At 42.9% G+C, this 26,858-nt stretch overlaps 1 protein-coding gene across 1 annotated transcript in view; it reads right to left on the minus strand.

The window, feature by feature from the left end:
• Nucleotides 1-5,075: 5,075 nt before the first annotated feature.
• IL12RB2 (interleukin 12 receptor subunit beta 2) overlaps nucleotides 5,076-26,858 on the minus strand; it is a 70,349-nt gene continuing 48,566 nt past the window's right edge. The window contains exons 12-17 of the mRNA XM_036256423.1: nucleotides 23,313-23,411; nucleotides 23,064-23,222; nucleotides 16,645-16,782; nucleotides 13,691-13,781; nucleotides 11,094-11,193; nucleotides 5,076-6,291 (exon numbers count right to left, since the gene is read on the minus strand). Coding sequence (XP_036112316.1) covers nucleotides 5,749-6,291; nucleotides 11,094-11,193; nucleotides 13,691-13,781; nucleotides 16,645-16,782; nucleotides 23,064-23,222; nucleotides 23,313-23,411 — 1,130 coding nt within the window. The 3' untranslated portion in view covers nucleotides 5,076-5,748. The remainder of the gene's footprint in view (nucleotides 6,292-11,093; nucleotides 11,194-13,690; nucleotides 13,782-16,644; nucleotides 16,783-23,063; nucleotides 23,223-23,312; nucleotides 23,412-26,858) is intronic.

The following is a 26,858-nucleotide window of genomic DNA, read 5'->3' on the forward strand; positions in this document are numbered from 1 at the left end:
TGGAATAAAGTAAGATTTCCTTTTCTAAATGAAATCTTATGGTGTCCTGTTTTCACCTTGAGAGACTTTTTGGCTGGTGAGGGCTGTGTATGGGGGTCTTTGGACTCATTGGTTTAGACAGCACAAGAAAAAGATCCTTGAGTAACACAGGCCATACAGTCTCAGCTAATTGCAGGGGGACATATAAGCCATTGTAGTAATTGAATTGAGATTTTCTTTAGGAACGGAACAAGTGTTTTTTGAAAATGTTTTTGCAGCTTTTTGAAGTGAAAATCTGCTTGTGGGTGGGCCTGCCTCCAGTGAAAATTTAGGGCCTTTCAGAACAGTTTATTCTCTGTGAGAATCTCATCATAGCTTTTATAGTATTTCCATGGGTCCCATTACCTATAGATAGTAAAATGTCTGAAATTGGCAAGGGAGGAAAAGGTATTTTGAACCTCACATTCTCTTGCTCTAGGCAAGGCCAGGGTCTTATGGAATAATTCCTTTAAGTTGTGGAAATTAAAAAGTGGCCTCACTTGACTTAAAGGGACCCCATGGCAGCACCTAATAGGTTTGTGTGTTTCTCAGAGATGTGATTGAAATCTCAGAACCTGTTTAACCATATACTAGCAAAATGTGCAGCCAGTTACCATTGAGGTAAAGGAAAGGCATTTGTGTTTCAACAGTTAATATAAGCAACAAAGTTGAGTCGTGCAGCCCTAATTCCTTTTTGCTTAGGAAATAATAGTCTTCATGTTTGGGGGGAAATTAGCAGCTAAATTGGGGAGGGGGCTATAGCTATTATAATGAAAGAACACATTTGCTCTGGTCACTTTCCTACTTAAAAGGCTTAATGATTTTTATAGCTTGAAATATTCCACTTACCAGTTTCCTTAAAATAATGAACTTTCTTGGGAGTGTTCTTTCTGTGGCCGACCTGTGCCTTGTAGGATTTAGATTAGCTAAGTAGTTAAATGAGCAGATTCAGGGATATCAGATTGTCATTTTAAAATTTACCTGTTTTTTTAGGTAGATTTCTTAGGAACCAAGAGGAGTCTAGGACTTTGGAAATACGGAAATGCTAGCTTTGGGTTATTCAGAAAAAAGAGCCTGAGAGGTTTTTGTGGCATCAGTTTTAGTCAACTTCAGTCGGGACTCCAATTGATGTGAGTTTGTAGCACAGTCATTTGCATAGAAAGTCGTATAGTTGAAAGTTGTACTCCTGAATTAGGTACTAGTGGTGTGGCTTTTGTAAATTTACTTATATTTCAGTTTCCTTTTCTCTCTGATGCCTACCTCAAGCTAGTCATGGTGAGAACTTAGTTATATCTTGAAAATAGCATGTACAAAATATATGGCTTTCTCTGTCCACGGCTCCAAATCCACAGATTCAATTGAGGATTTAAAATATTTCCCCAAAAATAACATTGTTGCTGACAGGTACAAGGGACTTGAGCATCTGAAGATTTTGGTATCTGAGTGGGGGTGGTCCTGGAACCAGTCCACTGAGGATACCGAGGGATAAACTACTGTTGTGTTGAATGGGAATTTGGCAAAATTTTTTTGTTATATAAACTTCCTGTTTCAAAGATACGTTGCTTCAGTCATTACCTTAACATCTCCATGCCCACCCTCACCTTGTGTGTGTTCTCTTTTTCTAACTCCTGACAGGAGTACTAAGGGTAAGTGAAAGTGTCGAACAGGTGGAGAATGGAAGAGACTTGGGCCATAAAGAAAGTGGTTAGTGTCTCTAGACCCATTGTGTCGGGGGGTGGGGTGGTGGTGGTGGTGATATTTTATTGACTTTATTCAATTCTAAAAGTAAAGGAGTATTTGTAATGAAAAGAATGCAGAAATGTAATTTAAAAATCTATGGCTAGAGAAAATCACTGTTAGTATTTTTGTGTATTTCAAAAACTGATTTATAAAGGTGATATGATTCTATTCATTCTTTTGTAACTGCCCATTTCCATGTCAAATATTGCTATACTTTTTGAAAGATTGTTTAGTATGCTTTTCATCAATTCTAAGATCCATCCCAATTTCAGGCATTTTAAATTGGAGGGGTGGGGCTCATGCACTGTCTAAATCAATGGCATATTACAATTTAATTAGCATTTTTTCTTATTTAGAACATAATGTAATAGGGCTGTTCTAAAATTGGTAATCTTAGATTCCATTAAATTCAATGCTTTGTTGTATTGATTATTTAACCAAGTTCCTACTAAAGGTCATTTAGGCCCCTCTCCCCATTTTAATCAATATTGTTATAAATCTTATTCAATTTATATTATTTATATTGTTCTTTAGTCTACATTGCTAGGAGTGGAGTGTATATTCAAATTTTTTAAGATGTTGCCCAACTGCCTCCAGAAAGGAGCCAGCTAGCATACTTGGTTGTAAACACCAATTTCTTTGATTAATACTGGCTAATTTTGTTCATTAGTTTTGCTGATTTGGTAACTGAAAAGTGGTATTTAATTTTCTTTCCATTGTTTACAGGTAATTGTTTTCTTTGTGCTTGTTGAACATTGTTTCTCAGTCCATTTTTCTTCTAAGTGTTGGCTTTTTTCATATTGATTTGTAAGAATGCCTCAGTTATTTTTGGCATGTATCGCAAGTATTTTTAACTTGGTGTGTGTGAGCTTTGCAAATTTGTAATTAGGAATTTATTCCAGTATAGGCTGATGAAAAATCTAACTTGTTTTCTTTTAGTTGTCAGGTAGCCAATTGGTTGAATTATTTCTCCTTTTTAGGGGAAGAAGAGACCTTTCTGATCTCTTATTCTCATCTAGAGAGTAGTTTACTTGATTCACTGATCTGCCTTTAAAAAAATTTTTTTTAAATTATTTGTTACAGATGTTTCTCCTTTTTCCCCATTGATACCCTCTTCTCAATCCCCCCACCTCCAAACTATCTGCCTTTTATAAGATTGAACATTGTGAACATCTGAGTCCAGATTAGGAAGAGGAAAACGGCTCCTTTGGAGGATTTGAGCAGTGACATGGGACACAAGGCAACTGCATCATGTGAAAGAGCTTCAGGAAAAAACAAGAATCAAACATGGATTGACTTAGAGTAGAATGCCTAGTTTAGCATCTCTCGCTGGCCTCAGGGCAGTGGTGAGTTGCAGCTGTAGGCTATTGATGGAAACTGAGAAATTGGGCCAGGGTGGATAGCACTAGTTTGACTTCCCTATTTATAAGGAAAGCAGAAACTCAGGAAGTAGAATCTCTGGCTCCTAGGAAAGAGGGCCTTTTTAAGGAACAACTCAAAGTAAGGATTTCTACACAAGAATTAATGGTGGAGATTCCCATGTATCCAGTATGTGTCAGCTTGGACTTTAGAATATTTAGGTCCCTGAGAATTCAATTTAATGTGTTTGAATAGACCACAGATTCCTGGGTTGGTTTTGGATGTATCTTGAGGCATCAAAGTCTGGCTGTATATTGGTGAGCTCCACCTAGTCTGATAAACTAGGCAACCTGATTTGGAATTTTGTATGTGGGCAGGAAGAGGGTTTGTGAACTACTTGGCAAGAACAGAACAGGGTTACCCATCCTCTGTCATTCATGGAAAGAAAGCTTTGTCTGGCAGAGTGAGCAAAGCAGCCAGCGTCTTGCTCATAAATGTTTTTTTTTTTTTTTTTTAATCCTCAAGGACATTTTTCCATTTTTTGTACAGATAGAGTGGGAGGGAGAGAGAGGAAGGGAGAGAGAGAGAGAAACATCGACGTGAAGGGACACATCGAGTGGCTGCCACCCGCATGACCAACCAGGGCCGGGGACAAACTACAACCGAGGTATGCGCCCTCAGCGGGAACCGAACCCGGGTCTCTCTGTACCGCAGGTCGACGCTCTAACCGCTGAGCCAAACCGGCCAGGGCTCTCATAAATGTTTTTAAAATAAACACTGATCTATGTGTTATAGCAGTGCTGCCCATGAACAGTGGGGTAGAACGGGTGTTAGGAATGAAGAACAAATGCAAACTCAGTTGTCCCTATAAAAAGGAAGCATGTACAGCTAGACTGGCTGCTGGAATGGAAGGAACAAGATGAGAGCAGTGGCCGGTGACATTTTCACTTTTTATTGATAGCCTACTATGTACCAGGTATGGTGCTGAAAAAAGATTGCATGGTTCCCCCCTTTGAGTTATTTACAGTCCAGCAGAGGAAGTAGGTGGAATTGGCATCATGTTAGGGGGCACTGAAGAAGCCTCTGCATCCTTAACAAGGAGTCAGGGAAATCTCCCTTTTTAAAACAAAAATAATTTTTATTTATTTAGGAGAACAAATGAAGAGTGCAGTATTTCCTGGGGTCTTAAGGGAACGGAATGGGGACATGCAATAAAAGTAGGGAAGGTAAGAGTGACTAAGATGGAAAGGTAATCAAAGAAAAGGATAGGAAAAACAACAGGTACAGAAAGAAAAGTTGGCTTCCATTGTGAAGAGGTGGTAGGTTGGCCAGCTTCTAAGGAAATGGCCTTGTCTTGGCCCATTATAAACTAGGCACCATGTCCTGGTTGCAGACAAGCCCATGTTGAAGCTGCTGAAATACAAGGGATTCCACACAGCAGCTAAACAGAGGAAAACGTGTAAGGGAGGGGAGAAAAACTTGGGAGAACTATTTAAGTTGAGTGGCAAGAAGCAAGGATGAAAAGTTAAACATGAACACTAAGAGCAGTGTTTGTTCAGTTTCTAGCACCCTGAGGACATGTGCCTTGGTTCCAGTTTGGGTGGGTTGGGGGTGGGAGGTAGGCCCCATGTTTGACAGGGATTTAAGGAAAAAGTTCTTGGGCCTTTCATCCAGCTTTCTTGGGAAAGTACTATTAGCAATTAGACCACCAGCTTAGCTTAAGTGCTTATAGTGATGGGAGAGAGACAGTGAAGGGCAAGGGGAGGGTGACAAGCCAGGGCCACAGTTCTAAAGGAGTAAAATATATATCATGTTCCAAGTTTGTGCTGGGGAAAAGAATTGCAGGCTCGACCTGAGCTGTCTGAGGATCAGCTCAAGAGTTTTTCCCAGGAAGGAAAGCAGAAGGACGACTTCAGAGTGGCAGTCTGAGTCGGATCCTGAGATAGCCCTGGTTCTGAAGGCAGTACGTGCTGTGTCGGAGAGAAACGGCACTGCAGAGCCTTGGCCCCCACTCCTTTTCAAGACACCTGGTTTCAGAGGGGAGGCTGCTTGCTCAGGGTCCTAAGGTGGGTTTACAGTAGCTTTCCACAAGCTGTGGTTGAGTCACTGAAAGGTGAAGACAAAACTAGGAGGAAACATACATTCTTAGGCTTCCACAAATAAGCAGTCTTGGGAGTCCTTTTATATTGGTGTTCACGAGGGTCTTTTATATCATTTGTAAAACTAGGCTGATCTGTTTTGAAGGTTCCCCTGTCATTCTCACTAATGTATCCATCTGTATATGTGTTTAATACAGTAGCCACTAAGCCCAGGTGTGACTTAATTACAATAAAAATTCAGTTCTTCAGTAATGCTAGCTAGCATAGCCAACAAAGTTACGGGAACTTGGACTGGAGTCTGTAGGTCCATTTAGTAAAGGATGTAATCTTCAGCCTCTAGAGAAGGCAAGATGAGGTATCTGGATTGCAGCCAACTCACAGTTGCTAAGATTCACCCTGAGCTTTCTTGACTACCCTCTAGCTGCAGCCAGTCTAATAGCACCCAGAGGTGACGACAGTGCTCGGAGGGCTGGGTAGATGGGCGTGCTGTACTGGTCGGGAGCACTTTGATTTTCCAAGTTTCAAGCTTCACTCAAAGCATGAGGGAGCCGCACCCCATCTTTAACCGATCCAAAGTCAGCTTCTCTCCACAGGAGAAGGTGAGCGGGTGAAGGGAACTCGAGGGGAAAACAGAAAGAGAGATGTGCTGAGGCTCCAGCTCTTCCAGGGGCTCAGTTAGAGGAGCCTCCTGTGAAGGGAGGTAATCTATGTTGGAGGGTAGGTAGCCCTCCTGGGTGGGAAGGTAGTCCACTGGGAGGACTGTTAAGGGGCTTCCTGGGTTTCCTGGCTTGGAGCCGGGGCCCTTGCCCCCCAGCACCTTGTAGAGATTCACTAGCTGTCCTGTCTCTGCTGTGAGAGCTCTTGGAGGTGGTGAGCTTGAGGCACTGTACCCTGCGTCTTCTTCCGAGGTATAGTGACCTTGGACTCCTTTTCCCTTTTCTGGCCAGTTGGAACAAAGGAGCTGTCTGAAGACTGGGGTCACTTGATGAAGGACTTCATTGATGACCAGGGGCTCAGGTTCTTTCGGAGTGGGCCAGTCTGTCAGGAGCCTGTCCAAGGGCAGCTGCATATTCTCCTGAGAAAGGGGAGGAAGAAGCTCATGGCTGTGTTAAGTAAGTAGCCTTGACAACCGACTTCCCCAGGGTTCCAAAAGGCCTCACAGTCTACTACCTACCCAGCTTGAGGAGGCCCTTCACTTCGCACGGTAAGAGAAGCAGTTAACACTGACAGGGAGGCAGACAGGCAGGAGTCATGGACTCCTTTCCACCCCCAGCCAGTAAGTGATTCACTGCCCTGCTCAGCCTTCAACCAGGCTGTTTCTGGTGAGTCCACTGCACTGGCTGCTTTTCTTCCAGGAAGGAGGGCCCACTGGGTCAGAGGAAAGGTTGGGCTTGCCTCTGCCTGGGGTAGGAGGCAGGGAAGAGTGTAAAAGGGTCACACTAGAGCTGAATCCTGAGGAGTACAGTATTTTTTTACTAAGGTTGTGGGCAAGGAGGGATCGGTCTGGAACCTGCCAATTCTTGATAGGCAAACAGGCTTCGGGAACAAGAGGAGGTGTCATGATGAAGGGACTTCTAAGGATGCTAAGGAGTTTGGATTTTGATAGAACTACTGAAAAGTTTTAGGGTAATATCGTCATCAGTTCTGCTCTAAAGAACGACCCCACTTGAATAACATTTTTGGAAGAAATTTTCATTTTTTTCTTTAACTTTGTCTATTCTCAACAGCTTAACTTTCTCAACAGCACATTGGTTACCAACTCTTCAATGTCATATTTCCTCTTTCCAAACTTGCTGCTGATCCCTGAGTCCAAGTCCAAGCACTCTATTAACATTTCTTTCTGTGGGTTTTATTGGGCTCTCCTCACATCCTGGAAACTACCTTTCACATTGACTGATCTTACTGAAGCAAAGCTCTGGAGCCCTTGAGGACTCAGACTTACACACGCAGTAAAGCTTTCAGCCTTTACCTTGTCAGTCGATTTCCTGCACCTTCCTCCTCTTTCCCATGTTTTTGTTCAGAAATTGCTTCAGGCATGCCATCCTGGTCTTACTACACCCATTTTTTTTTTTCTCTATCCACCCACCACACTTTTGCTTCCACTGCCAGCCTCCACCTGCTTCTGTTTGCAGCACCATCCCGTTTGACACATTCCTCTTTCTTGAAGCCCCTAGAGACTTCTCCACTGAGCTACAGCAGGGAAGCGACCTCCGGTTAGGTTCTTGGCACATGGTGCCTTACAATGTCACTTTTTTAAAAAAACATGTCCGTAAGCAGGGACTATGTCTTAAGGGAGGTGTAGGATGACAAAAAATAGCCTTGGGACAGGGCAAACCCTCGGGACTTGTCTCAACCCTTGACACCTCACAGCTTGGGAAAGCTACCTCTCTGGCCTTTGATTCCCTCATCTATCAGGTGTCAAGAGTAATTTGGTCTGGATTGGCTCTGAGCATGAAAAATTTTTAAAAAGTGAATGATGGTGTCTCAGGACAGACTTCTGCAAAGGGGCCGCAAGCTAGAGGGTACACGTGTGTTTCTCTTTGGGGAAACTTCTTTTCTGGATCACTGCCCACACTGGTGCTGGCATGTGGGTGTGGCTTGGCACATGGCTGGCAGCTCTGGGAAGCCGCTGTCGGTGCTGCTGTCACAGATGGGAGAGATCACACTGGCGGAAATGGCTCGTTAGCACACCACACGGGGAGGGGTTCGCTCTGCCTTGAAAGCTTTGACAGTATTGATAGAGGCTGTCCCTTTTATAAAGCAGGCCCTCTGGCGGACAAATCTTAGGCCACTCTGCTCAGGTACCTCATGGACTCTTAGACTGTTATAAGCTCAAAATGGATTAACATTCTGGTGATCCCCTTGATGATTTGGCTTTTTCCTCCAGAGCTTTAAGACATGGTTTTTTAGCCACATCTTAAGAAATGTTAGGGGCAAAGAAGGCCTGAGAAAACATTTTGTTGCATTTGAAAGATTGTTGTAGTTCTGATATCTGCCAAATCTGTCAAATGTCAAGAGTGATTTGGTTCAAGAGTGATTTCGTCTGGATTTGGTCTATCACCACTTTGGGTCTTTAAAACCAGTCCGCTCACTTCAAAAGTCAAGTAACACGGAGTTCTGAGGCCGCCTCAAGGCCTTTATCACAGATGCCATGTAGAAGCTAAATTTTTAAATGTTTCTAATTTACTGGCTATTTTTGCAAAAGAAATATATGCACATAGTTCTGTAAGAGGTTTTAAAAGTTCAAAGGAAAGTTATAATGAAAAATAAGTGGCCCTCATATCTCCAACCCCTTCCCCAAAGGCCACCCCGATTATCAGTTTTACATGTAGGCTTCCAGAAGTATCCTGTGCACATGTGGAGGGGTGGAGGGGTGGTGGGTGGGTGGGTGAGTGTGTGTGTGTGTAAAATCTCCCTCCTTTTTATACAAATAAGAATTCACTTTAGAAATAACTACTGTGCTTTTTTCACTTTTAAATATCTTGGAGATTTTTAGATACATATAGATCTTTTTTAAAAAAAATAGTTGTATAATATCCTGTTGTATGGGTATACTCAAAATGGTCAACCCGCCCTCCTGGTGGCAGGTTACATTGCGCCTTATTTTTTGCTTCTATTTATAATATTCTAATGAACATATTTATACTATACAACTTTGGGCATGTGTGTGGCAATTTCTGTTACCTTTTCCCTGTGTTACTTTCTCTAACCCTTTATGTGTCTTTCTTAGCATTTCTTCTAGGCTTTTTATGCGCCCTTGTCATACCCAGGCTGAGGCATACAGAGCCCACGATGCCAAAGCTACCAGCTAGGAAGCCAGGTGCCCATGATTGACCCAGGGCTGCTTCCCACTGTGCTGTTTCAGGCTGTTAGAACATGGGACTGTGAAATCTCAGCACTGGAAGAAAGAGACCTTAAAGCTAAGCTGGTTCAACTCCTAGTCCTTGAATCCCCTTCTGTACTGGCAGTGGCACCCTTACATTGTGCATTCCCACAGGTCATCACACTATTGCCACCGAGTGAAGGCCCTCTTAGTCGGTTCAGCTTGGAGGCATTGGCTTCAAGAAAGACTCCCCTCATACCCTGTGCTTAAAGATCTTTTAGAAGGAATAGCATAATGGTGGATGGCACATCCTGCTTTTATATGTGAATTCAAGATCCGCCATTTACTAGCTAACTAATGCTGGGCAGGTTACTTAGACCTCTGTGCCTTAGTTTCTTCATCTGAAAAACGAGCATAATAGTACACCTTCATAAAGCTACTGTATGTATTAGATGTTAGTGCATGAAAAATGTTCTTTAAAGTACCTGGCATATGTATTTAAAGTGCCTGGCAGGAGATTGATGTATAGCCGATTGATGTTCCTCCCTCTCCCCTTCTCTCTAAAATCAATAAAAACATATTTTTAAAAATATATTATATATGTGTATATAAACATATAATTATGTAGATGATATATATACAATATAAATATATAATTAAAAAAACACATAAGTTACTGCTATTATTACTGTCCTTGCTATTATAACAACAGTGATAAAACCCCGCAACAGACAGAGGAGACATCAAGTGTGAGTCTCCCTGGGAAGGAAGTGAATGATCTTTGTCTTGTGTGAGCCATGTGCTTTACAAGGCATCTTTCTTTTTAAAAAATAATTTTTTAGAGAGAGAGAGAGAGAGAGAAACATTTATGTGAGAGAGATACATCAATTGGCTGCCTCCTGCACGCCCCCTACTGGAGATCGAGCCCACAACCCGGGTATGTGCCTAAACCAGGAATCAAACCAGGACATCTCAGTCCATGGGATAATGCTCAGTTCACTGAGCCATATCAGCCAGGCCATGGCATCTTTCTCAATCCTCACAACAGTATACATGGGAGATACTGTCAATTTCTACTTTACAAAGGATGAAACTAGGGCTCAGATGTCAGGCAAGTTTGCCCAAGCGTCATCCACATGTAAGGGGCAGAGATGGGGTTTGCATCCAAGCCTTATTTCAAAGGCACTAAGCTGCAGTGACTGAATTCCTACTGAACAGACATGGCTGAGACCAGCTCCTACCTGAGCAGCAGCTGGTACCACTGGCTTCTGGCCTGAGGAAGGGTGTGGATAACAGACTGGGCACTGGGCATTTGAAGGGAAGACTCTTGGAGGAGACAGGCTATCAGGTGTGAGAAAGGGAGTGTGGGGCTGCCCACCACCTGGGCCTGGGAAGATTGGCATACTGCTCTCCTCCCCTTTGCTTTCCATAAATGCACAGTCTTGCTCCACATTCAGAAGCCTTCAACTTCCAGACCCACCACCAGAGATGGACCATCTTGCCCACTGAGAGCTGTTCTTGCCTCCTTAGACTGCCCAGCAGCAGCTCCCTTTGCTTCCTTTACTCTAGTGCTTTCATTTGCCAGCTGAGCAACCTCTCCTCAAACCCCTCTGCCATACACGATGCACGATCGATGCACGATCAGATGGCTTCCTGGCTTCCTGACAAAACCACAACACTGGGTTCTATTTACTGCTCTACGCTCAGACAGGGCTGGGAATGGCATGGATAAACTTCAGTTCTCTTGAATTTGAATGAGTCAGTGCTCAGCAAATGGCAAAAATTCTTGCTCTTTTATTTCTTTTAAGGTAAGTTGAGGTGAGGAGGGGAACATAAAACATAGAGAGATGACAAGCTATGAGTCTGAGTCTTTTGTTCATAAGCTTCAGAAAACTCCCATACATGGGAGTAACGACTCAGGTGGTACCTAGAATGAATTACTTCAGTTTGTTTATGAGCTCTAAATACCCAGGTTTCCCCTTAACTACAACAGGAGACTTAGATGTGCTGGTGTCTAGAACTCCATTGACAACCACTGAGGCTTTATACCTTACCTCCACAAAGGGATATTTCTTGGCCCAAGTGCTATTCGCTGGGTCTGGAATTTCTCTGCTACACCACTGAGGCCTGAGGGCTGAAAGGAGAACAAATACCCTGTAAAGAAAACAATGACATCTGGTTAAGTGCCCACTGCTGGCATGGAAGCCTGGATTCTTAGTGCAGTGATGTCAGCAGGGGTATGCAAATGAGTAAAATGTAAACATGAAGGAGAAAGATGATGCATCATCCAAGGAGAGACTAGTTTTTTGTGAAGTTTGGACAGGTGATAAAGAATGATGCAGTCTCTTTGGCCTTGCTAAATAAACTATGGAATGTTTGCTCAATTTAATGTGTAGCTGTCACTATCCAGCCATGCACCTATGTGACAAACATTCCCTAATGTATGACCAGCACAGTGCTGATAGAACAGCAAACAAGAAGACATGGTCCCAAGTAATGCTAAAAATAAAAAACAGGATACAAATGATATAAATAGCTTGAACACAGACCATGCCAACAAAAAATACCATAAACATTCTAACTGTTAACAGTACTTGTGTTCAGTGATCAGAGGAAATATGGGTCTTTTTTTTTTTTTCCTACATCTCTAGGTTTTTGAAAATATTTTATATGAGTTCATGTTACTTTTATAATGTGGAAGGAAAAAAATCCTAAAAAATGTTTCTTATAAATGCATGTGGTTTAAATATTTTGAATATATTTTTTAAATTCAAGACCAATATGAAGCATCTTTAAAACATTGGCTTTAATAAGCTTTGATGTTTAATAAGAATGATAAACTTCTGGAATGTGTTTAGCTCTTTGAAACAAGAAATGTGGCCATGTGACTAGTTTTTCTCCAAAGAAGTGTGAGCAGAGGTGCCTGTGACCTAATAGAGATCATGCAGATGAGGACAGTGCCCAAAGGATGGTGGGCCCATAAAATGGAATAAAACTGGGTCCCTAAATGACTGTGGAGCAGAGCTGCCAACCAACGTGGATGACTTACCTCTTATATGGGAGATAAATAAACTATTTTATTAAAGCCAGTATATTTTGGGTCCTGTTTTTTCTTTTCTTTTTTAACAGCAGAAGCTTTGACCTTAAATGATACAATTGCTCTGAAGAGGATGCATGTGATCCTAGTCTACTCTTTTTAGTTAAACTTTTCTACCAAATGAGAGCTCTGCTTTGAAGTACCTATCACCCCTGGGGGCTCAATAAATACCAAGCCTGTCAGACAAGTTCAATGGCTAGTACAATGACTGAGCTAGTTTTATTTTTACCTCCTCTCACTTTACACAACATCTGAAGAAAACTTTGTATTGAATAACTACCTCATTTGAAATTTCTTAATAAAAATACACGTTCAAAAAAATTTTAGAAAATATAATTAGCCCGGCCAGTGTGGCTCAGTGGTTGAGCATTGACCCATGCACCAAGAGGTCGCCAGTTCAATTCCCGGTCAGGGCACATGCCCAGGTTGTGGGCCAGATCCCCAGTGGGGGGCATGCAGGAGGCGGCCAATCAATGTTCTCTCTCATCGATGTTTCTCTCTCTCCCTTCTCTCTCTAAAATCAATAAAGAACGAATAATTAAATAGAACAAAAATAACCCATAATTTTATTCCCTGATATAATCACCATTAATATTTTTGTGTATATTCTTGGGGCAGAGAATGTTCATTGCTGACCAATACTTGTTTTCCTCTCTTCCTTAGGAAGAGCACCCTAATTTATTGGGACAACCATGAACCCAGCTATAAGGGCACAATTTTAAACCTCCCCACTTCACCAAGTTCTGGCCAAAGAAGTCTAACCATAAGTATTCTATGTGACTTCTTCATGTAAAGTCTTCTGAAAAGGGACATGTGGGCTCCTTCTTTTTCCCTGTAGTTGTAGAATGCAGGCATGATGGCTATAATTCCTGCAGCCATTGGACCATGCAGTGAAACTGATGGAAGCCAATGTCAGGATAATGGAGCAGAAAGATACAGGAACCTCAGTTCCTGATAACTATGGAGCTATACACCAACCCTTTATCTGAGTTACTTCCCTTACCTGGGTGAGAAACTGTTAGCTATTTTAAGTCATATTATTTTGGATTTTTATCTTACAACCAAATTTAATGATAACTGATAATGTATGTGTGTGTGTGTGTGTATGTATGTACTATTTTTAAGAAATGGAAATACATTTTTTAAGCTGCTTTTTAAAATATAGCAAATATTTTTCATCTACATTTTTAATGGATACATAATACAGCTATATAGCATATGATATATCATGATTTAGTTAATCCCAGATCATTGAGCATTTATGTTGTTTCAAATTATTTTCCTTTTATGAACAATACTTTAGTGAACATACTTGCCATCAAATACCCGCATACCCTTAGGATATACTTAGAATAGACGTCTACTTAGGAATTGCTAGGTCAATGGTAAAATATTTTTAAAAGTTTAACATATACTGTCACTCCAAAAATTTGAATAAATTTAGTCTGCCACCAGCAATATATGAGAGTGTCCATTTCTTGGACTTACAGCAACAACAGCAATTATCATTTAAGAAAACACATTTACCAAAATTGTCAGGTGTACCCAACTTACTTTTGCCGGAAGTAACGGACTGAGAAGATGCCCACCATGATGACAGCAGTGCAAATGCTCGGTACCACAAATGTGCTCAAACTGGCTTTCCCTGAAAAGAGCAAACCCTGTGACTGAGTTATCTTTAACGAACATGTCAAAATTCCTATTGTGTGCGCCCTCTGGGCCCAACCCACAGCTCCTGGGTAGCTGGGCCCAGGAACAGGCCAGCTCATTTTATCAGTACCTTAAGGGGGAGGGGCACCCAGGGAGCCAATTCTGTAGTTCTGGGAGGAGCTCCAGCCTCCCCAGGCTTGCTCCTCTAATGGGTGGGGGGAAAGCGGTGTCACATATAAAGCACTGGTTGGGAGCCCTGGATTCTAGTACTGAGTCTTCCACTGACTGATGTGTGGTCTGTGGACCTCATGATAAAAGGTGAAAGATGATGTCTACCTGCACGTTGCTATGAAGACTAGAGACAGTGTATTTACAGCACAAGGTGATGTAACTGAACATCGCAGGCCTGAGAGAAATAGTAGCTAGTAATTTTACCAAACCATTGGATAAACTCTCTATCTAACTAGGGTCTTTGAAATTGTTTTGATTTCTTCCTATGAACATGTATTTTGCCATGTGTCAGAATTACTCATAATTCATCCAGCATTCATTAACCATGTACCAGGCCCTATTAGGTGCTGAGATACAAAGATGAATAGGAACATGGGCTCTGCTGTCTTCAGAAGTCATAAATGTAGCCCAGGAGAGAGGTATGTGAACATGTAAACAATTGTAAAAACAGGCATGTACAAAGTTGTGTAGCAGAGAACAGCATGGGATATGGCGTCATTTGCAGCTCAGGATGGTTTCCCAAAGGCATGATGTCAAAAGTTTAGAGTTGGATGGATAGGTGTTGGCTAAGCACAGACTAGACCGAGAGCTATGCAAAGCATGGGTGGAGGAACAGCACAGCACTTTCTGGTCTTGCTTTTTAGTATAAAGGAGTGTGAGCTAGAGGACTCCGAAGCTGGATGTGTGAACAGGACCAGATCCTGGTAACAAAGCAGTATGAATTCTAGCTTGAAGCCCTAGGCCTAGGGGAACCACTGATGGGTTGCAACAAGAGGTAGAATGTCAGCTCGCGGGGTCTCGCAGAAAAATTCCTGTGATAGAATCAAGGACAGGCTGGGAAGGAGGGTGAGCAGGGGGACTAGGGGCCAGAGACCTGCTAGGCCTGGTCAGAGGTGTGTTACCAGGGCTGAACGGCGGAGTTAACAAGGCAGCCTTGTTACCACCCTGTACAATCAGCCCAAGTTGATATTCCTTCAGCATCTGCTTTCCTTCCAGAGCAGATGGGACACTCTGGAGTACCACGAGTAGAATGATGCTGAATTCTTAAGTGAATTAATTGCTCACAAGTGAACTTTCATGGGAGTAACTGGGAGATGAAAAGAGGGCTTTTCAATTTTCCCAGTGGAAAAGTACAATGATCAACTTGATACTCCATGTCACAAAGCAAGAACAGCTTGTTTTACCCTTGGAGCAAATGCAAACTAGGGCTGCCAGAGAGAACAGCGTAACTTAGCTGGTGCAAGCTCATGATAGCTGGGTCCCTTCTTCACATACTCGAATTTAACCTAAGTAACTCAAGTCTGAGTTTGATTTTAGTTCTGCTATTTACCGCCTCTATGACCTTGGGTAATTTTTCTGTATTGTACACTTGTAAAAAGACATCCTAATCCCTCATTTATTCATTTCATATTGGGCACCTGGTAGTGTGACCAGGTATAAGGTATAATCATGTAAAGCAGTCACTTTACATGGTTGTGGTCAAGATTAGATGAGTAAAATTCATATTTTGAAGTCCTAATCTCTAATACTTCCAAAAGCAGCCTCATTTGGAAATAGGGTCATTACAGATGTAATTAGTTGAGATGAGATCAGACTGCAGTAGGGTGTCATTTAATCCAATATGACTCTTGTCCTTATTAAAAGGGGAAGTTTGAACACAGACACACACAGGAGACCTCAACATGAAGGTGAAGGCAGAGATCCACAGCTGAGGAACACCAAAGAGTGCCACCAGACTCAAGGTGGGAGGCTTAAAACAGATTCTTTCATAGCCCTCAGAAGAAACTATGCTGACACCTTGATCTTAGACTTCCAACCTCCAGAACTGTGAGAAAATACGTTTCTGTTGTTTAAGCCACCCAGTTTGCGGTGCTTGGTTGCAGGAGCCGCAGCCAACTAATAAGCCTCGGTCATTAACCCAATGACCGGTACACAACTATCTGATATGCATTTACTGCTATTGTTATTGTTGAGATTATTCTCATTGTTCATTAAACAGATAGTTAGTGAGCAAGTACTATGTGCTGGGCACCATTCTAGACCTTGAAGATAGAGATAAACAGATACCAGTCCTGCCTGTAGGATTTAGAGTTTTGAATATGGGTTAAATGTAGTACAGTATGAAGGAAATATGGAGGTGCATTTGGGAAAGCTTCCTGGAGGAGGAAATATTTCCACTGAGTTTTGAGACATGAATAGATACTGTCTCCAAGCAGACAATAACATGGTAGGGCAATCCAGATAGAGGAAACAGCAACTGCAAAGGTGTAGCAGTAAGAAAGTCATAAGCAAATTGCTTGGCCAGTGTGGCTCAGTGGATTGAGCATTGTCCCATGGACTCAAAGGTCCCGGTTCCATTCCCGGTCAGGGCACATGCCCAGGTTGTGGATCGATCCCTGGTGGGAAGCATGCAAGAGGCAGCTGATCAATGTTTCTCTCTCACATCGATATTTCTATCTCTCTCTCCCTTCTTCGCTCTCTAAAAAAAATCAATAAAAACATTAAAAAAAAGAGAAAGTTATAAGCAAATTAAAGAAAACCTGATCATCTCCATGCCAAAGGTCGTGGGACTGTGCCCCTGTGTGGGAATCCAGGGTGGACTCTCTATCTCTAATATTGCATTTTACCTTGTAGACAAAACTCCCTCTTGTTTCCTTGGGGGCTTTCACCAGCAGCTGTCAGAGCCGTCATCCACAGGACGTGTCTTACCCAGGGCTGCAGGCTGTCTAGTGCGTGTGAATTTGGAGAGGCCCTATAGGGAATTTCTGAAAGGAAGATAAAGATAAAGTAAGAAAGGTACATATTAAAGGAAATATTCAAATATGGGCTTTTACTCATTTTTAGTTGTTAATGCTTCATTTAATTTGAAAGAGAAAAGCACATTTCTGTTTTAAAATAGTCTTAATTAATTAGTACTTAATACTTTAGTAGGCCCTAGACACTGTCATTTATGGAGGCTTCACTTCACACCATATCAGAAGTAAATCTTTTTCTTTTTTTTTTTTTCCACATCTTTATTGTTGGATGTAAAATGTATTACAGATGTTCCACATTTTTCCCCCATTGACCCCCTCCTCCCCACTCCTGCCCCCCTCCCACTTTTTCCCATACTATTGTCCGTGTCCATTGGTTATGCATATAAGTTCTTTGGTTTATTTCTTCCCACCCCCCCAACCCCTTTCCCTTTGAGGTTTGTCAGTCTAGCAATGAATTTGTGCTTCTTAATCCCTTCACCTTTTTCATCCATTCCCCCAACCCCTTTCCCAACTGGCAACCAACTAAATGTTCTCTGTATCTATGAGAATGTTCCTGTTCTTCCTGTTCATTTTGTTTGTAGATTCCATTGTTGATAGATATGTATTCATTGCCATTTTGTTTGTTCATACATTTTATCTTTTTCTTTAAAAAGACCCTTCATCATTTCATATAATAACGGTTTGGTAGTGATGAACTCCTTTAACTTTTTCTTGTCTGGGAAAGTTTTTATATGTCCATCGATTCTAAATGACAGCTTTGCAGGATAGAGTAATTTTGGTTGTAGGTTCTTGGTTTTCATCACTCTGAATATTTCTTGCCACTCCCTTCTGGCCTGCAAAGTTTCTTTTGAGAAATCAGCTGACAGCCTTATGGGAACTCCCTTGTAGGTAACTAACTGCCTTTCTCTTGCTGCTTTTAGGATTCTCTCTTTGTCTTGAACCTTTTGCATTTTGATGATGATGTGTCTTGGTGTGGGCCTCTTGGGGTTCATCTTATTTGGGACTCTCTGTGCTTCCTGGACTTGTATGTCTGTTTCCTTCACCAAGTTAGAAAAGTTTTCTGCCATTATTGTTTCAAACAGGTTTTCGATTTCTTGTTCTCTCTCTTCTCCTTCCGGCACCTCCAAGATGCGAATGTTGGCACGCTTGAAGTTGTCCGAGAGGCTCCTTACGCTATCCTCATTTTTTTGGATTCTTTTTTCTTTTTGCTGTTCTGGTTGGGCGTTTTTTGCTTCCTTATATTCCAAATCGATGGTTTGCTCCTTGGATTTACATACTCTATTATTGAAGCTATGTAAATTATTCTTTATTTCGGTTAAAGCCTCCTTCGTTTCTAACTGTGCAGCGATCATTTCTGACTGGTACTTTTTTATGCTCTTGAGGCCCTCACTGAGTTCATTGAGCATCCTTATAAGCAGTATTTTGAACTCAGCATCTGTTAGGTTGCTTATCTCCATTTCGCTTAGTTCTTTTCTTGGGGTTTTGTTCTGTTCTTTCATTTGGGACCTGTTTCTTTGTCTCCTCATTTTGGCTGCCTCCCTGTGTTTGTTTCTGTGTATTACTTAATGAGAGATATGGGGCTCGCTGAGACCCGATGCTGCTCGTTTGAAAGAATTTAGGAAAAACCTGAAGCAGGATCCAAGACAGGCCAATCCTATGGTTAAGCAAGTAGCAACAGCTTGGGTGGGCTTGAAAGTTGTGTGGGGCGGGGCAGGGCGGGGCCTCAGGGAGTCAGCAGGGCGGGGCTACCAGTGTGAACCAGGTTGCTGGAGTCCCAGATATGGCGACTGTCTGCCGCCCCAGGGAAGGGCTCACCAAAGGAACAAAGGCCTCTTGCAGCACGTTTGTCCCCGAGGAAGCCCCCCTCTCCAGCCCTCGCTCCAGTGCCAAACAGCTCAGTTCTCCCCTGTATGTCTCTGGTGCCCCTCGAGCTGCCTCCCCTCCGAGCTTAGAGGGAGAGAGTCCGATAAGTCCGTGCGCAGGCCCTTTAGGGAGCTGCCTGGGGCTCCAGCCGCCTCAGCTTCCCTGAGCCTCAGTTTCTGCTGGTTTTTCCAGCCAGAAGTTATGGGGACTTCTCTTCTTGGCACTGGAAACCTGAGCGGGGCACCTGGTGTGGGACGGGGACCCCTCAGTCCCCAGGAAGGACCTTCCCAGCCGCGGGAGCCTCCTGATTTTTATCCGCCACACTTGGGTGTGGGACCAGCCCGTCGCGCTGCCGCGCCGCTGCCGCCACCCCTCGCGCCGCTGCCCCTCCTACCAGTCTGGATGTAGCTGCTTTTTTTTTTTTTTTTAATTCCGTAGTTGTAGGACTTCCATTCAGCTTGATTTCAGGCGGTTTTGGATGATGGTTGTTCTGTAGTTTTGTTGTAACTTGGATGTGGTTGTGGGAGGATGCGATACTGCGTTTCCCTACGCCGCCATCTTGACCGGAAGTCAGAAGTAAATCTTTTTCAGTGGTAAAATCTTTTGAGAGAATTTTAATCATTTACTTTGAAAATTATTTAGCTGTAGTTAACTCCTTTTTATTTCCTGAAATGTTCCTGGCATTTACTGGGTACATTTGAGACTTCTTGGGGAGGAAATTTAATGTACAAATTATTTTCAATGGAATTTTAAAGAAAGTTAAGTCTAGCAATTAATAAAACATATTTAAGTGACATTTATTAATTTTGATTTTCCATTTGGCTTAATATGATGATCTATAGTTTGACGTAAAATCTAAAACCCAGAGCAATGGTACTTAAGATTAGACTTATTTTGGCAGTTTAAGCCGACGTCACCAGTTCCTTGTACTCTCTCCGCCACTGCAGATTTTTGGCAGGGAAGGTTTTTTTTTGAGCGATGCACCGACACTGTTTTTCTCCTCCAAGAAATGTGTGTCGGTAGCCTCCAGTGAACAGGCACTCTGCTCCTCCAGTGATCTTCTGGGTGTGAGTCTGCAGTAACCTCTCAAAAGCTGGGATGGGGAACCATATAATTAAGGTCAGAACGGCGGCAGGAGCTGCCTGCTGGCTTGCTCCGCTGACTTGCGCCTTTGCTGGTGATCGCAGTGGAAACTAGAACCCAGTACCCTGTGCCTCAACATCATTTCATGGCTCGCGAACCCCGGGGCAAGTCAGATGATGACCCTGTCTGCTGAAATTATTTCAGCCGTCACAAACATTTATTGAGTGTCTGCCCTGGACAAAGCACCAAGTATACAAAGGCATGTATCTGCCTCAAAGAGATCGCCATCTAGTAGGGAAGACAGACCCCTTACACTGCCCCCCTGCTTCCTGTGGGTGACCAGCCAGATGGAGCCCTGTAGTAGTACATCCACTCCACCCAAAGGGGCTGAGGTCGGAGCGGATCACTTAAGAGCTGTGACTGTTAAGGCAATTTCTGTATTTTATGCCCTGTTGAGAAAAAGTACCATGTGGAAAACTCCCAGGCCCACTCTGATGAAATTGTGTACACAGACTTAAGCTATATGATTAGACAAAAACATCTTTCCTTATTTCTAAGTTAGGGGATTAAAAATTAAATTTGGAGCAACCTTCTGCTCATCTTGCTGCAGCAAAGCATCAGTGAGCATCAGGGAGTGGACCATCGGATTGTGTGAGGGCATCTTGGTTCTGGGAGGGAAATGAGACATCGGAACAGGAGAGGTTTGAATGGTGTGCTGGGCTAAAACGTTTACACACACACGTATTTGAAGAGTAAAAACAGAAACTTTATGGGGGAGCAGTAAGGAGGACGATGGTGTCAGCAGTCTGGTTGGCAAAACAGGCTGAGTTGAGTAATGGGAGAAAGGAATCATGCAGGAGATACTGGTTCTGCTGCCTGGGTCTGGGCTGTGATCTCCCGCAGATATAGGGGCCCTTCAGTCCCTGGCCCTCTGAAGCTTTAGGCTCAGGGTGGTTAAAGGACAAAGGCACCAGTTTAGGAAGATGTGATAGTTGCCAATCATCTGACAGGCAGTGGGTAAGAAGGTCAAGTGGCCTCAGGCAAACCAGCTGCACTGTCACTGAAGATTAGTTTTCCCCCAACATCTACATTGGTTTAACAAAGTGACAAAGTGTAGGGTGGTAACCACCCATTTGTTATTCAACAAATACTGTTTTTATTAAGCACCTACTGTGCCTGTAAGCACATGGGAGACAAAGGGGAGCAAACAGCCATGGCATGGCTTCTGCCTTCATGATGCTTAGAGTCTGCGGGCAAAAGCAGCCAAGTAGAACAAAGCATAGTGTGCACAGGTAGAGAGATGCACATGGCGGTACCGGCAAACTTCCAGCGGAGAAGCTGCGCACCAGAACCCCTCGGGAACTACCAACATGCAGGTGCCGGGGCCCCGCCCAGTTCTGCACCTCGCTTCTCCTGCCCCGCAGGCTAGTGCTCCTGCCGGTGCAGTCCAGGGCGGGCGGGCCGGCAGGTGGTGCCACGGAACACTAGGACCGGGAGGACAGGCTTCCTCTCGGATCTGCTTCCTGCTTTTGCTGCTATGGTGCCTCTCTCTCCTGGTTTGTTTCTCCTTCAGCCTCCTGCCCCTATTGCTCTCTAGAAGCTGCACTTGTGAATTCACCTGTGATTTCTGGTTATGAAATGCAAGAGAGAGCTGGCCATCCTTGCTTACAGCAGTTACATCATTTTTGTGTACCTTCCCATCTCCTTCAGTAGCTACCAGTGAAGCAGCCTGTTAACTCTGTGAAGACAGGGAAGGGCTCTTATTCATCAATAAGTGCTTAATGAATAAAAGGAAATTTTAATCGAAATCAGTATAAAATAGGACTTTGAATCTGGGCCTCCTCCCCTTTTGATGTATTTAAAAAACATCGTTATACAGACTAGTATTATCAGGTTTGTGGCAAAATAAAGTAGGTATTTTCTTCTACATCTCCAAGAGCAGCTTGAAGAACCAAATGACCATGTTGATATGTCTGGCTGTAAACAGGCATCTCAGTTTAAATTCTGCCAAAATGAAAACGGGGCTGGAGGGGAGCAAATTCCACATGGAGAATTTGAAATGGCTCAAGAAGAGGCCACTGATTCATCCCCTTTGGGGTGGTTTTCAGAACTGACCTACACTGACAGGTCCAGTGCGAAGCAGTTCTGTCCAATGACACTGCCTATTTGTCACTGGTGGGTTAGTGAACAACTGTAAGGTCTGATAAGGGAACACTAGAGAGCTGTTACAAAGAGTGAGACAAATCCACATGGGCTGATGTGAGGAGGTCTCCAGTATAGAGTATTGAGAAGTAAAAGCACGGGGAAGATCAGAATATGGATGATTATTCTAAGTACATGCTTGTATAGATAGGTATTCCATTTTTTCCTGGATGAACAAAGAAAGAACTAACAGCCTAAGTATAGAGGAAGGGATACTTTTGATTTTATGTCTTACTGTACTATTTGAATGTTTTTATCATGTATAAGTATTATTTATATAATACAAAATTAACTAGCTTCAAAAGTCATAACTCAGAAAAGCAACACTGCAGGTCTTCTAAGGTCAGGAGAGAGGACCAACTGCTAATGTTTCCTAGGTAAAAGTCACTCTTGCAAGCAGCACCCTGGTCCTCACACCTCAGGGTGGCTTTGTTACATTCTTCTTGGACCCACTAGCTCTCATGGAGAAACAAAAATGTTGCTTCATTATGATAAATTCTCCTGGAAGCAAGCAAGCTGCCTATGAAATAAGGAGAAGGGCAAGCCAGGGAAAAAAATAACTCTGAATAAATCAAAGTTAGAACATCAAATCTGGTAGGTGCCTTGGAGTTTGCTATGAATGAGTGATCCACGAAATCATTTAAGATAATGCTCCAGCTAGACTTTACTTTTAATTGCTTTAATCTTATAGTTATCGAATAATTATAGGACATAGGAATTATTTAAGTTGTATTTTATCCATTTTGAGAAGAAAATAATATGCTATGATGGTGTTTGCAAATGTGGGGACTCGAAAGTTCTCCAAATGCATTTCTTGCAAACCCCAAGGGTCTATATAATAATACTCAAGTGTCTTCATTGCTTTTTGAAATGCCATCTCCCCATATGAGTACGCTCCTTGACAGCCTAGACCATTATTTTCATTTCTTTAATTTGCTTGGCACATAACATATATTTAGTCACTGTGTGTATGTATGTGTTTAGATGTCTTTTATTTTTCTTCATTCAATTAATTTCACAATACTTACTGAGCACCTACTTAGTGCCAGGCGTGGTGCTAGCACACTGTGTAGTGTGCATATGCTGCGTTCTCCTGACCTCTGAACATGAAAGGCCCCATGGCATGGGTTTCTCACACTCACCACAAAATCGAGGCTGGGAACTGGAGTCCTGTTCCTTCCAGTATATCCTGTAATGGAGGATGCAGCCCTTTTGTTCCTGGGCTGGAATTTCGTCCCATGAAATTAAAGTTCTCCCCTTTTCCTCTGTGATGGCATTAATGTAGGGGCCACTCAGTGGTGCTATAAAGTAGAACACAGGAGGCTTTTGTCACCCTCCAAATCCAAATCATGAAACTAAAGCAAAATTTGGCAGAAGGTCCCAAGACTCACCTTTGTGCTTCGAGTCCCCCCGGGTGGAGCTGCATCCTCCCCGGTGCCCTGACAGCGCGTGCACGCGGATTTCGTAACAGACGTAGGGCCTTATGTTCTCTGCAAGGAAAAGGGAGTCCTCATCACAGGTGGCCTCACACGGGCGTCACTGAAGGAGCCGCTTCAGCACCTGATACAGGTGCATTCAAGGCATTCTTGCCTGTTCTTGGTTTGAAGATGGCTCAAGTACAATCTCAACTGAGGGCAAAAGAATGACCTAAGCTGCAAAATCTCAGCCTCTTATTTGTCAGGGCACCGGCTCCTGGAAGCCATGGCTCCCAACTCCCAAGTTCACCTAATAGAGAACAAATAAGCAAACCTGAAGTTTCTTTCCAGGGTCATGATTAAGGAGACAAAAGCTAGCCCAGTCCCAGCAAGGATTTAAATATAATTACACAGACAGCTTTTGAAACAAACAAAACTTTCCTTCGAGAGAAAAACACTTTGACTTCTACAGATAAATCATTTGCCACTTATCAAAAAGTGAGGCTGGAGTTTTTCAGACATAGAACCCGGAAGGCTCTTCTAATTCCATAGATGCTTACCAGGATCTGACAGGGCAGCTAAGGTCGACACCAGGCACACGTGGTGCAATCTGACCCGTTGCTCCCCCTCCCCCTCTTCCTGCCCCCACCATGTTCCAGTTAGATCTCCGTTGCTTCACAAGAAGACTTGGAAGATACCTGGGAAAGTTATGCTCCTTTGTAGCTCCCAAGTGCCACACTTTGCCGTTCTATCAACCATGAAGTGTACTGGCAAGTCACTCTTTCCTACCTAAGTTCCTTATTTTATTATTTCTACTTGTTACAAAGAAGAGGCCCCTCTCACAGATACTGCCCATGACATGTCCTTAAATTCTCAGTGAAAATTTAAAGGAAAATGAGAGATGATCCCTACTAGGTAACTACAGTATCAAATGGTCAGAGCAAGAACTCTCTCCCATAGTGTTCAAAGACCTGCCGTAGGTAGACCCGGTCCCCTAGCACTCACAATTGATTAGGATTTAACATTTCCTTTTTTTTTTTTTTATCTTCACCCAAGGACATTTTTCGATATTTTGTTCAGATAGAGTGGAAGGGGGAGAGAGAGAAACATCGACGTGAAAGGGACACATAGAGTGGCTGCCACCCGCACGACCAACCAGGGCCGGGGACAAACTGCAACCGAGGTACGTGCCCTTAGCGGGAACCGAACCCGGGTCTCTCCAGACCGCAGGCTGACGCTCCAACCACTGAGCCAAACTGGCCAGGGCTAACATTTCCTTTTTTGGGAAGAGTTTTACATCAGAATAATTTACAAAAATAGTGTGTGTTATAAGTAGACCCACTGTCCCTTAAATTTTCCAGCAAATAAGCAGCATGTAAAGCTCAAACACACAGTTCTGTCAGAGTGAAAAAACGAATGCACAGGTGAGTTCCCATTTGTATTCATGAACTAAGAGAAATGGAGAAAAGGACGCAGTCAGCTTAGTCCAGTAATCCAAAGATTCTTCATAGGTGGTATCCACACCCGGAAGCCCCCAGGACAACATGGAGTACGGAATCACACTCCATCTGGGAATGCCAGTGCCTGGCTGTTCTGCTACTAGTGCAGAAGGTGCCAACCAACCACTGTACCATGCAGAGGTGTGGGAGCTCCAGACGAGCTCATTCGGCAAACGCTTTTGTTGCCTTTGCCACGCAAAATGTGAGTTCAGGGTAGAAGCCTTGGGAACAGCTGCATCAGAAGCTGTGGGCTTCTTGTGAATAGCCTACCCTTCGTGGAGAAGGGAAGAAAATGTGGCTCCTTAACCCAGGTGACGTTTCCATTTCCATAAAGCGTAGAGCCCTACCAAGCTTGTTCCTTGGTTCTGATCTCGAGGACTCCTATTTTACTGGTTAAACCTTATACAAACACCCCTTAGTCATGTCCCCCCCTCAAAAAGTCCTTAGCCCTGCTGTGCAGTGTGGCAGCCCAAACTGTTAAGACTTTCATTTCTTCAGTCTGGCCCCAACTCCTGGACCATTTCCTCATACTCCCATGCATGCCTGGCACCCCTGAGCAAAGGCTCTGTCTCCACATTTATAAATAATCTTTTAGGTCAATTTTCTGCAGAAATCAAACGTCACCTATTAAGTATGGGAGAAGGCAAACACTAAGTGATCAGTAGCGAGGAGTAATCCTAGAGGAAGTATGAGGGAGCACGCAGAAGGGGGGCCCAAAATAGCATAGAAACCAGGGAAGGTTTTATAGACATGTCTATATATGTAAAAGGAGTGGCTCTGTATGCCTGAACCATTTTTATGCAGACAGGACAAGACTGAACATTTCTAGCCTAGGTCTCACCAACCTATAATCCTGGAGCTCGGTTGTATTCTGGCCTCTGTCCCAGCCAGAAGCTGAGGATGCAATGGCAATGAGTCATCTTACTGACTGGAGAGGGTCACTTTGATTTCTTGGTAACAGTGGATTACTTCATTTTTTAAGAGTTTATTTTCAGAGTGTAACAGCAACACAAACGAATAGTTAACCAAATGTTTTCAAGTAGCAGAAAAACTTTAATAAAGTTATTTTAGCAACTATTATATTGCTCTTGTTCAAACGAATATTTCTAAAATGCTTTAAAATATTTGTTTCCTAAATATGGAAAGCATTCTCTCTTTTCACCTATTTTATGGTATTTTGTAGATTTATAAAAGAAGGAACTGTAAGTACTACATGATTCAAACTATCCTGCAGGGGTAAATTCTAATACAGTTGACAATAAGCAATTACAATTGTGTAGCAGTTTAGCATTCACTAAACAACTGTTCTACGGACTGTTTCATTTGATATGATGGGCACAACAGCCCTCAAGGAAAATTGGTTCTACTGCAACAACCCCAGGGACAATCAATTGTCCTATTAGAGACCATAACAGGTAAGGAAAGCTCATTCTCAAAATCGAGCTGGCCTTATCATTTCCATGCAGAGGACTCAGTTTTGCCCTCCAAAACAATAAAGAACACACACTCTTTTTTGTGTACATGTCAAAGCCAGCAATAGCCATCAAACCCCTCCCCTCCCCCACCTATTATTCTCTTCCATGTGCTAAGTGGTTTCTACATTAAAAGTTCCAGAACCCCAGTGACTTGCTTACCTTCTCTGGCTCACTGGGCAGCATTCTCTTTAAGTGTAGTGATTAAAACTGAACATAACTCACTAAAAATATGAGCAGCTCGACTATTGAAAAAGGCTCACAGGGAAGGACCAGCTCAACATGTTACTATGTGGTGTGCTCTGTTTGTTTCACCCGTGTGAATCTTGTTTTCTTAAGCAGGGCATGTGCACCCTCCTGGACAGGTGCAGTGGCTGTCATGGTGTAATAAAAGTATTACGGGATTTAGAGCTTGAAACCTATTAACATCTTATCTCTGTTACATATAATAATAATGATGATAACTAAATTATCAAGCACTTAAAATGTGTTAGGCACCGTTCAAAACATTTTCTCTGTATTAATTCATTCCTCACAATAGCACAATAAGG

This window comes from Molossus molossus, unplaced genomic scaffold, assembly GCF_014108415.1.
Source record: "Molossus molossus isolate mMolMol1 unplaced genomic scaffold, mMolMol1.p scaffold_m16_p_12, whole genome shotgun sequence".
In the NCBI taxonomy this organism is placed as follows: Eukaryota; Metazoa; Chordata; class Mammalia; order Chiroptera; family Molossidae; genus Molossus; species Molossus molossus.